The 13,389-nt window shown below is 42.6% G+C and overlaps 1 protein-coding gene across 1 annotated transcript in view; it reads right to left on the bottom strand.

Annotated features, from left to right (window-relative positions):
• Window positions 1-8,955: 8,955 nt before the first annotated feature.
• LOC118981587 (mammaglobin-A-like) overlaps window positions 8,956-13,389 on the bottom strand; it is a 40,851-nt gene continuing 36,417 nt past the window's right edge. The window contains exons 2-3 of the mRNA XM_037038391.1: window positions 10,198-10,385; window positions 8,956-9,086 (exon numbers count right to left, since the gene is read on the bottom strand). Coding sequence (XP_036894286.1) covers window positions 9,048-9,086; window positions 10,198-10,385 — 227 coding nt within the window. The 3' untranslated portion in view covers window positions 8,956-9,047. The remainder of the gene's footprint in view (window positions 9,087-10,197; window positions 10,386-13,389) is intronic.

The raw sequence follows: 13,389 nt of genomic DNA on the forward strand, positions 1-13,389 counted from the left end.
GAAGATGGAGGTGAACCCTGTGGAAGCCCAAAGAGAATTCAGTACCAGGGACAACATCCAAGGCTGCACTAGCCAGCTTCTCCAAACCCTCTGGGCCCTTAACATCAGTCACAATTCTTCACTAGAATGATTTTGAAGAATAGCACACTGAAGTCAAATTGCACAGATTTTAAACCTGGGCAGGTGGGGACTTTTGCAAGGGCACAATTGTGTTTCAGTTGGTCATTAACACTTTCAGAATTTAGGATTCCTTTTCTAGGTATAACTCATAAGCTTAAATAAAAGTAAAAATGTCTTACTCATAGAATCCCACACTAAGTTTTAAATAATGCTCTTGGCCAAGTGTGGTGCCCATTGACTTATTGTGCCATCAGGTTTTGAATGGTGGGGAGAGCTGACTCACCTAGGGTTCAGGGAGGGGCCTTTTACCCACCCTGTATTCTGACTTTTTGTCTGCTATTCAATGACCAAACTGAGTCAGGGAAAACAAAGTGGGTATCTCAGGAACCTGTCCCCAGAGGAGTAATGTTACTAGCAGCAATTCTGAGAGGGAGAAACCACAGAAAACTCAGTAAAACATAATTTATTATGAAGAAGACTGATTACTCTCTTAGGGACAGGATGAGAATTTTAATGCATGGGTACATTAGTAACACACACTCTACCGCTCCACATATCAGCCAAGTTACCTTTGTTCTTGTGGGTATGTTGTGATGCCATAGTCAGAACATGTTGTTTGCCATTTTTTCAGCCTCAACACAGATACAACACTGGTCTCCCTTCTAATAACTGCAGGGTTTCCTGCCTGGGTTTACAATAGAGCCTAACAGAATAGTGTTTGCTTAGGTTGTAATTGAGACTTTACCTTATTTGTGATAAAAAGCGATTACTAGAGCTACAAAGTGTGCTTTTACTGTTTTCTCTAAATTTTATGAATTGGAATGTTTTTTACACTTACTTTACCTAGTAAAGCCCTCCTTGAAACAAACAAAAAGAAGTGCACAAGATTTTACGGTGTACACTTGTTGAAGTAAGAACATATATTAAAGCCTTAGAAGTAGAAGTGCACACTTGCTTCTGGAATCCACTCCGCATTTTTAACTTGTTAAGGCCAGTCTTCTCCCTGGACTTCACCTAATGTCACATAGCAGAAATGTCACTATACAAATACACACTTATGTGTCACTGCCTATAGGACCCTCTGGCTCAGGGGGTCTGGCACAAACCTATGTTAATAACAACTTCAAGGTTTATAATCTCTGCTCAATGCCATTCTCTCACAGGTGTGCAGTGGAGTTTTCTGGAGACTCCCTGACCTGTGATATGACAGCAGAGTGAAGAGTGAAGCAAATAAGTGAGTGCACCTGTTTTCCATTGAGCCAGACATTTAAAGACTTAGGAAGATCTAAACAGTGTTACTCTCCCCTCTGAAAATAGACATTCAAATAAAGACCAATGAGCCTTGACCAGTGTGGTTCAGTAGGTTGGGCGTCATCCTGTGAAGGAAAAGGTCATTGGTTGGATTCTTGTTCAGGGCACATGGCTGTGTGCTGGTTCAGTCCCCAGGTGAGCTTGTTTGCCTCCAACCAATATGTTTCTCTCTTACATAGATGTTTCTCTCTCTCTCATTCTCACTCCCTTCTTCTGTGGAAGGAAAGAAATATAATCCTTTAAAAATTACCAAAGAACTAAGGGAATTTGAGGAGAAAGTAAAAGAGGACTGAAGCACTGCTGCACACTGCATATGCAATAAAAAACCCCAGGCAGCTTCAAGTATGTTATTCAGTGTATTATGGAAGACTCACCGCTTGCACACAGGACCAAGGTGGCAATCTATTAGATTTGCTGTGTGTGTTCTCCAAAGTTTCTAATCTTCCCTTTCTTCCAGAACACATGTCTATCATCATCTCACTATCTTTTTCCCTGTAGTGGATTAAAAAATGGTGGATTATTATTGTAACATTTGGGTGCAGTGCAGAGGCCAGCAGAGGAGAAATGGTGTAGAATGTGCTGAGGTTGGAGGGTGGGGCAGTGGTAGTGCCCCAAGGGGTGTGTGTGATGAACAGTGTGCTGCCTGTGGAGAACTGAGAAATGATAATAAAATGGAAATAAATCCAGTGCTTTTGATGATCACTGAGGTTCAGTGTTCTCAATAGTATCACCATTAACACAGTCCTCTGTGATGGACACTATAGATAACTGTTACCTTGACCTGGAGCCTACTGCTCCTGGATGCCTGTCCAGAACACATCTTGAGGTCAAGGGTTAGTTTTAGACCCAGGCTTCTCCCACTGACCTGCTACAGCATCTCACAGGCCCTTAGGGATTACAGGGTTTATGATGCTATGACAGACACTGGGAGAGGTCAAAGCCATGGAGACATTGAGGGATCAGTCAGTGGTCTTAAGTAGTATAGGAGAGAGAGGGAAAATAGGTGGAGAACAGAGAGTGGAGGGCAGGAAAGCTATCTGCACTGTAAGGGTGGGTACACATTGTTATAATTTCAACAAAGACATAGAATATACAACACAATTATGAACCCTAAAGTTAACTATGGGCTGTATGTCTCATTGATGTGTCCACAGAGGTTCATCAATTGTGACACAAATGTCCCTTTCTTGTGGGGCTGCAAATGTGGAGTGGGGAGGTTGTGCATGTTCGGGAGTGGGATGTATGTGGAAAGCCTGCACTTGCTGTTCAATTGCTCTGTGAACCTAAACAGCTCTAAAAATTGCCTATTAAAAAGGAAAGTAGAAAAGTGTAAGAAATATACTCTTTAGGCAAAAAAATCTATATAAAATAATCTGAGTCCTAGCCATTGCAGCCCAGAGCATTGGAGCGATGTCCCTTAAACTCAAAGGTCAAAGGTTCGATTCCTGGGCAGGGTGCATGCCTAGGTTGAAGTTTCAACCCAGGGTTGGGGTGCATAGCAGAGGCAACTGATAAATGTTCTCCCTCACATTGATGTTTTCCTCCCTTTCCTTGCCACCCCTTCCTCTATAATCAATAAGCACATCATCAAGTGAGGATTTTTGAAAGATGAATTTTTGAAGACTGATAGACATGGGCACCAGTGTGCAGATTGCTGGGGGCAGATGGGTGTAAGGGAACTAGGTAGTCATGGGAAAAGTACAATGAAGATTACACTAAAAATGAATTAATGAATTAAATATTTAAGATAATCTACTTGAACAAGAATTAAATAAAAAATTATTTAAAAAAAGAAAGTTAAAACAAAAAAATAAATAAATATTTAAGATAATCTACTGAGAAGAAAACTATTGGAACTGATAAGAATTCCTCACATGAGCTGAACTTACGCTCAATATAGGACAAGTGACTCCTCTTCTGTAGCTCAGCCATTCCCATCACATGACATCGTGGTAAGAGTGGGATGGTGACAAGAGGAACAGCATAACACTGAAATGGACCTGCAGAAATGCGCAGTGTCTTCAGGAAAAATCCTGAAACTTTGTTCACAGAGCCACACACCTTATTTTTCAAGGAAACATTTATAATTTTACAGATGTCAACTATTCTCAAATCATTCTACAGATTCAATGCTGTCCCCACCAGAACCCTAGCTGGACAGGTGTGCTCTGTTTTGAATTCTAAAGTGCGGTCTGCATGACTCAAAATGAGAACATTTGCATTTCTTTGTTATTGGAGAGAAGCCTGACTTTGGGCACAGTCTAGTGGTTTCAAGGTTACCTCTGGATCTTTCTACCCATGGGTCTTCAGCTGGTGGTAACCCTCTTAGCCTCCATAGCCTCATCTGTAAAGTAAGGCTGATATCTTAGTGCCGACCTCAGAAGACTTGTGTTGGGATGAATGGATTAAAAGAAGAAACGTGCTCCACAGTGTCTGGGGGGCAAATTCAGCTCTTACAGCTACATCAGGAGGGAGCAAATGTAAATATGAAGTCACATGAAATGAATCACCTCATCCCCAAGTCAAACAGCAGGTTGAGTCTAACTGACTCTGCCAACAGAAATGTTTGTTTCCTGTGCTGACAGAGTGTGCTTCTGAATTTGGCTCTGGCTTCACTGAGATTTCTATCAGTTAAAGTAAGATCATTACTTCTCAATCACTTCATTTACTGTTTCGTGATCACCTCTGAGTCACTGTTACTGTGATGTTAAAAACCCTAATAAGGGATATTGGAACGCAGCATAGAGGAGGGTGACAGGTGAAGCTGGGTGTTACTTACCCAGGGCACACAGGGTCTTCAAATTCTGTCCTCAGCAGGATGCGCAGGCATACATTACATGTCATTCAGGTCTCAGGATGACATCCCAGGGGTTGCCTAGGGTTTTGTCTTCAAACTAGTTAACACACAGCAGGGGGATGATAACTTCTAAGGGACAGGGGAATTGCTGTGCCTTGCTTTCTATAGCTGGTGAAACTCCACTCTGGGTGTACTCTGTCTGGGACCCAAGGTGCCAGGAGGGGAACTGAGCTAGTGAGAGAGGTGATCAGACAAAGCAGGGCCACATGCTCTCTTAATCCTGAAAGTTGGTATATGACATTTATTTTGGTTTTAAACAACCTTTTACTAAAATGTGATTACTGGGGTTACTGGTGCCCCCTTAACCTGTATGACTCTCCCTGCAAGTGGCAATTGGCCCATTCTGTCATTTCTTCCTCTGTCACCTACAGGTAGTTGGGTTTGTGGGACATGTGTGCATTTCACAGGAATAAAGCAAAGCAGGAGATGTTGAGATTGGACCTCAGCCCTCCTCCCTTTGCCAGTCCCCAGAGTTCTGTTTGCAGGCAAAAGTTATGAATACCCTTCTGCTCAAATTGCTGCTAGTCCCTCTTCCTTCCCAGAAAATCTCTTCACCCAGAATGACCCCTGACCTTTCTCAGGACAATTCAGCTCTCTTCAGGACTGACTCTTTCACCAGGCAAAACCCAAATAGGGAATTAGGCAATCAATATTTTTAGGTTCCATGGAACTGTTACAATTTCTCCAACAATATTAACCTAAAGTGACAATAGTAATAATGAATATGTATGAATGAATCTTCTGGGTTCTCTTTGTCTATTCATTTAATGATATTTTATTGATTATGCTATCACAGTTGTTCCATTGTTGCTTTCTCCCCTTTATCCTCCTCTGCCTGGTACCCTATTTCCTCCAGGATCTCCCCTCCTTTACTTCTGTCCATGTGACATACATATAAGTTCTTTGGATTCTCCATTTCCTTTGCTATTCTTAACATGCCCCTGTCTATTTTGTATCTATCATATGTGCTTCTTTTCCCCTGAACTTTTCCCCATTTTCCCTCATCCCACTTCCTGCTGGATACCCTCCATGTGATCTCCATTTCTGTGATTCTGTTCCTACTCTAGTTGTTTGCTCCGTTTGTTTTTGGTTGTTTTCTTATTTTAGGTTCAGTTGTTGACAGCTGTGAGTTTGTTGTCATTTTACTGTTCATAGTTTCGATCTTCTTCATTTTCCTAGACAAGTCCCTTTAACATTTCATATAATAGAACTTGGTGATGATGTACTCCTTCAATCTGACTTGACTGTGAAGCACATTGTCTGCCTTTCCATTGTCAATGAGTGACTTGCTGGATACAGTAATCTAGGTTGTAGGTTTCCATGACTTTTCATGACTTTGGATATTTTTTCTAGCCCCTTTTTAATGGCAAGTTTTAAAAATTTTTTTAATGAAAAACAGCTGACAGTCTTATGGGCAATTCTTTGTACATAACTCTCTTTTTTTCCTTACTGTTTTTAAGATATGTTCCTAATCTTTAATTCTTGTCCAATGTGTCTTGATGTGGTCCTATTGGGATTCAAGTTATTGGATTCAAATTTTCCAGGACTCTCTGAGCTTCCTGTATTTGTATGTCTATTTCCTTCACCAACTTGGGAAAATTTTCTTCCTTTATATTTTCAAATCAGTTTTAAATTTCTTGCTCTTCCTCTTCTCTTTCTGGCATCCCTATGAATTTAATGTCGCATATTTGGACATTTTCCCAAGTCTTTTGATAGTTTCCTCGTTTTTTTCAATTCTTGCTTCTTCATGCTTTTCCAGGTGAACGTTTCTTTCTTCCTTTTGTTCCAAATGATTGATTTGAGTCCAGCTTTCTTTCCCTTCACTGTTGGTTCCCTATATATAATCACTTTGTATAGTGTTAACTTTTCCTTTATCTCCTGGTCACCTAGTTCTATTTCTAGAGTTTTGGTTAGTTCTTTAATTGGACTTATATATGTTTTTCTTAAAATATATTTGATTAATTATGCTCTTACAGTTTTTCCAATTCTTTCGCTTAATCCCTCCTCCACCATATACCTTCAACCCTCCAGCATCCCCCCCCCACTCAATTCATGTCCGTCAGTAGTTCAAATAAATTCTTTGAGTTCTCTGTTTTCTATACAGTTCTTAACCTCTCCTCATGTATTTCATGCTGACCAACTATGTTTCTTATTCTTCTTATTCTGTAACTTCCCCACGATTCTTACCCTCCCCGTTCCCACTGAAAACCATCCATGTAATGTTCCTTTCTCTGACTATTTTCCTACTCTACTTGTTTGCTTAGTTTTTGTTTGTTTAGGTTTAGTTGTTGACAAGTGTGAGTTTGTCTTCATTTTACTATTTATAGTTTTGATAACTGTATCTACTTTGATAACGAAACCATCTTCTTTGGTGCATAGTTCTTTCTCTAGGCACACCTGTTAATGTTGTAAGGGGCAGAGGCTTAGGTATTCTGTAGAGCAGGGCAATCCACAATGCTGCGTGTGGAGCTCTATGCATGGGAGGGGAAAAAGGAAACAATGGTGCTTTCTTGGCTCTCTTCACACTTTCAAGATACTGGCAGTTTCTCACACTGCTGCAACCCCAACAGGTTTTTACATCAGTGGATCAGAGGATTCATCTTGCCCACTCTGGAACCCTGGGTTGTGCAGTGTGTTTCTCTTCCATGTTGTTTCTCCTGGTTTATCTGCAGGCAAATGTAGGACCACCTAGTCTGCCAGTGGTGGCCTTGCCACGCATCCTCTTTGCCCCAGCTGCTATGTCTGCTGCTCCCACCAGTCTAGTTGATTTTTGCTTCTTTAACTGCTTTATTGTGAGGCTTCCATTCAGTTCAATTTTGTGTTATTTCTGGTTGATTTTTGTTTGTAAATTGGTTGTTTACCTATTCTGGTTCCATGAGGAGGTGAAGCATATGTACCTATGACTGTGTTGCCCAGAAGAGCGATTTAAAAAAAATCAATGCATAAAGAGGAGGCTGAAAGTACCTAAGACTCAATAGGTCATCATAAGGAACATCCTTCCAGTTCTCCACAGCACCTTCAGGTCGGTGACAATATTAGGCCCAAACAAAAGGACCATGTTTCTGGATCCACACCTCACATTTTCACATTTTGGTTATTATATTCTCAAAAGACAAACTTGTTCATTAGTGACTCATAGCCCTTGCTCTGTCTCGGTGCTTTTCACGTACATGCAGAAGTTGACCATTGCTCACTGGTTGATATGGCCCTTTCAGAGAGGGTTCCACATATCTGTACTTGGACTGGCTGTGTGGAGGGAGCAACAGAAGCCTGTGCTGGAGAGTCAGAAGGGGAAGTCTGATTGCAGTTACTGAAATGGTCATGTTCTCATTGGACTGTTTACTGGCTTGGAAAGAAGGACAGGGCTCAGGATCTTGAGCAATGATGCTCAAGAACAAGGATGCCCAGAACAAGAGTGGAGAACCAGAGGTCAGCCCCTGGATTAGGCAGTCAGTGATAACCCCCAGCTCCTCAGACTCAACTCCTGGACCACATTGCCTCGATGTGCTTAAGGACATGCTTATGCTGCCCCAGTGCAATTAGGGTACCGTCTATGTGTTCACGTGTTTCCCGGTGTCCCGCTTGTCTCATGATATAGTTTGGAGGTCAGTCAGAGGGAATTTGTTTGCATCACTGGGAAAAATCACAATGAACTATGTGGATTGTTCCAACACACCATGAATGGCTAGAGGACGAGGTTGATTGAAGAACTGAAAGTAATGTTGAAGGTTGGGGAAGGGAAGCAGCAGCGCCAGAGTGCCAGTTCCAAGTGGTGGCTTGTGTGGAATCCTGAAGAGGGGGCGTTGACTCCTGAGAAAGTGTCCAATGAGAAATATGTGCGATCAACACCTCTGAAAATGCCATGGGCTGAGAGGGAGCAAAGCAGGTGAAAGCTGCCAAAATGAACCAGGGAATGAATATTTAGTGAAAGGGATCAAGGTAATGTGAACACCCCTGATTGATATACCCTGGGAAGCTTGCCAGTAACCTGTGGAGGCAGGCCCAGTGGGGGCACACTACAGGGGGTAAGCGGGAAAAGAGATGAGCCACCACGTGGCATACAGTGGTCATCACAGACGCTTGACTGTCCCAGAGAAAGCTCAACATAGTCAGAAACCAAGTGTGTATAGTGGGCATACAAGCAAGGGTCAGAATTTCCTCTTAGAGGTGAGAATTGAGGGTGAGCATATTCATTAGCATTAGGTAAAGGTTTCATGCACATAGATGGTGAGGGTCTTTGTCAGCTGTGCATGGAGACCTAAGGTCTAGGAAAAAGAATGCCTTTAGGACAGCATCACTCCAGGCCCACCATGGACCCTAGAACCTGAGGAGGACAACATCACTAGGACCTGAGAGCCTGCAAGTGCCCAGATGGACCTGCAAGTGCGGGGAGGAGGGAGGAGAGTCACTTGCCAGAGACTGGTTTTGTGTTGAGCTGCGTGGGAGAAAGGACAAGATGCCTTTCAGATTTTCAGCACTTTGCCCTTGAGTTGTGTAAAGATCGATTTGGTGTTGGTGGGTGTGCACATGCGTGTGTGTGAGAAATATGTGTTTGAGATGTAAGCCTCTCTAAATCCTCCATTTTATTCAACCACCAAGAAAGAACAGTAGTCTTGCAGATGCTTTACTAAAATGAAATGTTTGTGAGGTTTCAACAATTGTCTCGCATTTGTAGATCTAAAGACAAAGAAGGAAAGCTAAACTGTGGCTTCTGCCCATGAACATCGGTTTCTGGACAATCTCTGAGGTGGTGTGGAAGTTAGTACCGAACACACCAAAAGCTACTGTATATTGCTTGCTGGAAAACAAAGACAGAGACATCACTTACATCTCACTTGTGTTTACCAAGGAACATCCTGATGAACAAACAAGCCACGGCATTTTTTTCCTGAATTGGTCCAGGAAACCAATGGATATTGACAGGAAGCTGGTACTGGAAGAGAAGCTGGAAGTATCACATTTGTTCTGTCTCAGGTGACCATGAGTGATGACAAAGGCTGCTGATGGTGCCTGATCTTTTTCCCCCAGGGTTTGTTCCTTTGGTTAGGTTATCTGCTTATTTCCTTCTCATTGAAATAAGGTAGCCAACAATATGCTGTGTTTCAGTTTTCAGTACCTCAGTTCAAAAATGAGGGAATGTGAAGTTCTGAGTTTCTACAGGTTAGAAGAAGAGCCAACCGCCCCATGCTGCCCACCCAGCAGTTTTGGTCAGCAACATATTGCAGGTGTGTGCTCCTAGTGATTTGTCTAACCAAGGATTGAAAGAAAATACCCATCACCTTGAATTGAAGGGGCTGATAATTTAAAACTGTTACTTACAGTGATATCACATACAAATGTTATTCGTTCATGACTTTCAAAGTACAGCTCTTTGTCTACTCTACAAAATATGATATTTGTCTTTTGGTGACTGGCACATTTGTTTTTTCATAGTTCCTCAAGGTTCCTCCAGGCCACCCCCTGTGTCAGGAATATCCTAGCGATGTGCACTTCCTATTTCTGCTGTGGCAGTATGTCCAGGTGTTTACCTAAAAGTGTGACAAAACATATATTAGGGCATGGAATGGGCACTAGAAAACACTATACAATATCTGTCATACATGGAAAGACTGCCGCATGTGAAACCACAAACTTCTGTTTTCACCTCACCCACCACCCAGGAGGGATTCACAGCCATGGTTTCTATGTGTCACTCTGTGTCCTTTCATGTGGACTCACTGTCAACGAATCCAAGCACTGGTGCTAGCACACCTAGGTTGCTTGACAGTGTACTGAAGGTTGTGTTAATAAGATGAAAGGAATCTTCCTGACTAGCATGACCGTCGCATGCTTCCAAGGAGTTGCACTAACTGAGAAACTGTGTGTCCTGTCCGGCAGTTCAAATGCAGTTAAAGAGACACCGAAATTACCTGCAGCTCTTGGACCTTCTCCAGAGTTTCTTTGCTTTGAGGGAGAAAGCATTCCTTCATGAATGTGAAGGCCTTTTCAGTTTCTTTGCCTGGTGAGAACTCTTGCATGTTACTGATGTATTCAGTTACATCCACATCAGGATCAATGGTCATATTCACCACATCATCCAAAATATCGAAGCCAATCCCTGGGACAATAGCATGGAAAAGGCAGGCTCAGTGACATAGGTATAAGCTTCGTGTAGGGCTTGACTGTGTTGCTATCATCTTACGTCCCCATATGACCACATGCTCAGAGAGGCCTTGGTAGGGTCTGAGTCCTCAGTTCTAGGAGACTCATCTGAGGACCTGGGAGTTTCTTGTAGCCCTGAAGCATCTGCCTCCTGGCTTTTACCGCCACCCAACTACAATACACACAGTTCTGACACTAGAAAAACGGGCTGTTCAGCCCTGAGCATAGCCCTCCTCCAAAGCCAGAAATCAGTCCATCCTCACCTGTACAGAAGTAAAGGGGAGGGCGGTCAGCATGAGGACTCTCACGCGCTTCATGGTTCAGGCAGCTGCTGTGGGCTGGTTGTTCAGAAGTGGCAGGAAGAAGGCGCTTTGATGAAGGTGACTGTCCATATGAAAGCCTTTTATTCTGCTGGTGGCTGCCCTAATCCCTCATGTGGATGATGGGATGAATACAGGGTAAACCTGGCCCTGGCAGAGGAAGGGACTGAGAGAATCTCCCAGACACAGCAGGCCTGGGCTCTGTTCCTACAACCCTAAGAAAGAGCTTTGAAAACCCTCCATGGTCCCCAGAATGGTGAGGACATTAGATGAAGTTAACATCAAAATGCTTGCAAAATAATAAAGCTAATGATAACCTTGTGATTCTGTGTGGTCCTTCCTGTTCTTTTATTATTGTTGTGGTCCTCATTACCCCTTCCCCCTTCCCGAATTCTTTCTCTCCTCCTACCTCTTATTTCTTCTTCACTTTCAGCTCTTCCTTCTTCTCCACCATCCTCTTCCCCTCTTGTTGTTCCTGCACCCTGTTACTCCTCTTGTTTCCCTTTAACCTTTCAGGGTACAACAACACATTTCACATTCAATCTGTGTTCTTCCCGATTCTGCAAACACCTGGTTGGGTGCAATTCCACATGCTGCCTCTAGAAGACAGACTTTCCTCACCCTTAGACTGCAACTCTGGTGCTTTTGCTTGGGAAATAGAAATAATTTCTCATCTCCTTTGAAGATTGTATTCACAAAGACACTCTCCTTTAGGTCAACTTCATCAAATTAGTCATAAGTTCAAAATTAAGTGCTTTTTAGTTCATTAGGGATTTTGTTCCACTGATTCAAAAGACGATTAGAGATGTTTAATTACAGATGCTGGGAGGGAGGGAGTGATGTATGGTGAGAAGATTATAACCTGGGCTCATGCATCTGTAGATTCAAACCTCTGATGCAACCCCTAATCATGACGTGTTCTTAGGCAAGTTACAGTGCTGGTTGTCCCCAGGTTCCTTTTTCTCATTTCTGAAGTGGGCACCCATGATCCCATGCCTGGCTTTGTAAGGATGGCTGATATTTATGTCAAGAGCCTGTCACAGGGCTGAGAAAAGAGTAGTTAGAACTAAACTGGAGGTTTCAGTCTTCCATTCGCCCATGCGCCCTTCCATCTATCCAACCATCATCCATCCATCCACCCATTCATGTATCCATCCATGCTGTTAACAACCATGAATCTCCTAGGATGGGCACTGTGCTACATATCAGAAATCTCATTGTAGGAACAAGTGAAGTAGGACCTTGCACTTGTGCACCTTGCCTCTAATGGGAAGTAACAAAGAAGGCTGCATTTAGAGAGGGGAGAAAGAAAAAGTGAGTATGTCAAGAAGAAAAAAAAACAACTACTAGGGCAGCATCCTGTAGGATGTTCAGGCAGGCTATTGGACTGTGATTTCTCAGCTTACCTGAGTAAATGCTGTATCCCAAGGGTCCTTTGGGATGAGTTGTCTAAGCAGGGGGAATAGCAAGTACATAGGAAGTTCAGGTGGCACTTGGCCAGCTGACAAAAGCAGTCAATGTGCACTTCTTGGTTTCAGTGAGGGGCAGACAGGGCTGCTTCCTAGGACAGAGTCACCACATCAGCCTAAGCAGGGACAATATAGAGAAACAACACAAACAAATTGGGAGGAGAGTGAAGACAAAAGAAATGGACAACAGGGCCTGAAATATTGTCAATGATCAACCACCTGCGGATACATTGTTCTCTGTTAGGTTTGTTAGGAACTCATGTTTTTTCATCACTCAGCTGATCCGAAGTCGTTAAGAACCATATTGATTTAGGAAGAAGCTAGAAATGGAAAGAACATTATGTTCTTACATGTGTACTTTCTCCCTGTTGACCACTGTTCGAGATCTTCATTACAAAGGTGAGGGAAAGACTGTCATAAGGAAATGGAGCCAGACTCATTCAACAGGCCATGGTGAGGGCTCTGCTTCATACCCAGTGGATATAGACTTGCTCTGCTATCTGCTGCTACACCAGATTCTTCCCAGGTTTTGTCCTCAGCAAAAGCAATCTCACATCAAGTACAGTGAAGTGTGTGTTTTTTCATCTCCGTGTCTGTTGCAGAGCCTAGAGTGACTATTCCTGGTGTGTGAAAGAATTATACAACCACTCACAAAACAGATATTTAAAAGGAAACATTCTTAAGCAGAAATAGGAGATTCTGAAAGGTTGAATGCTGGTATTGCTCACCTCCTGATTTCTCCTCCGGAAGGTAGTTAGATTGAAGTTCCCAGACTAAATTCAGAAATAAAGGAATAGGGTAGCTTTTGGTTTTATGCTGGCATGACATTTACTGACCACCTGCTATGAGAAACCCTGATGTAGAAGAGAACTATTCTCATTTTACCCTGGATAGCTTGGGTCATGAGGAACATGTACATGTGCGATAAGTGAGAGTTATACTGGGCCTGTACTTCAGCTTATTGAAGACCTGAAATATAATCTCACTAATATTTTGTCATTTGAAGTCTTGCCAGGCTGAGTAAAAGTAATAACATGAACTGAAAGATGTTTTTTCTTGGTGATTTATGCATTGGCAGCAAGACTATGAAAGAGTTCTGAAAATGAAATGATACCTGAATTTTGTTGATTGTAAGTAGTTCCTAGAAATCAGCCCCACAGTCTTTGGGCAC

Source organism: Sturnira hondurensis, unplaced genomic scaffold (genome assembly GCF_014824575.4).
Source record: "Sturnira hondurensis isolate 20B ecotype Veracruz unplaced genomic scaffold, ASM1482457v3 Scaffold0024385, whole genome shotgun sequence".
Taxonomy (NCBI): domain Eukaryota; kingdom Metazoa; phylum Chordata; class Mammalia; order Chiroptera; family Phyllostomidae; genus Sturnira; species Sturnira hondurensis.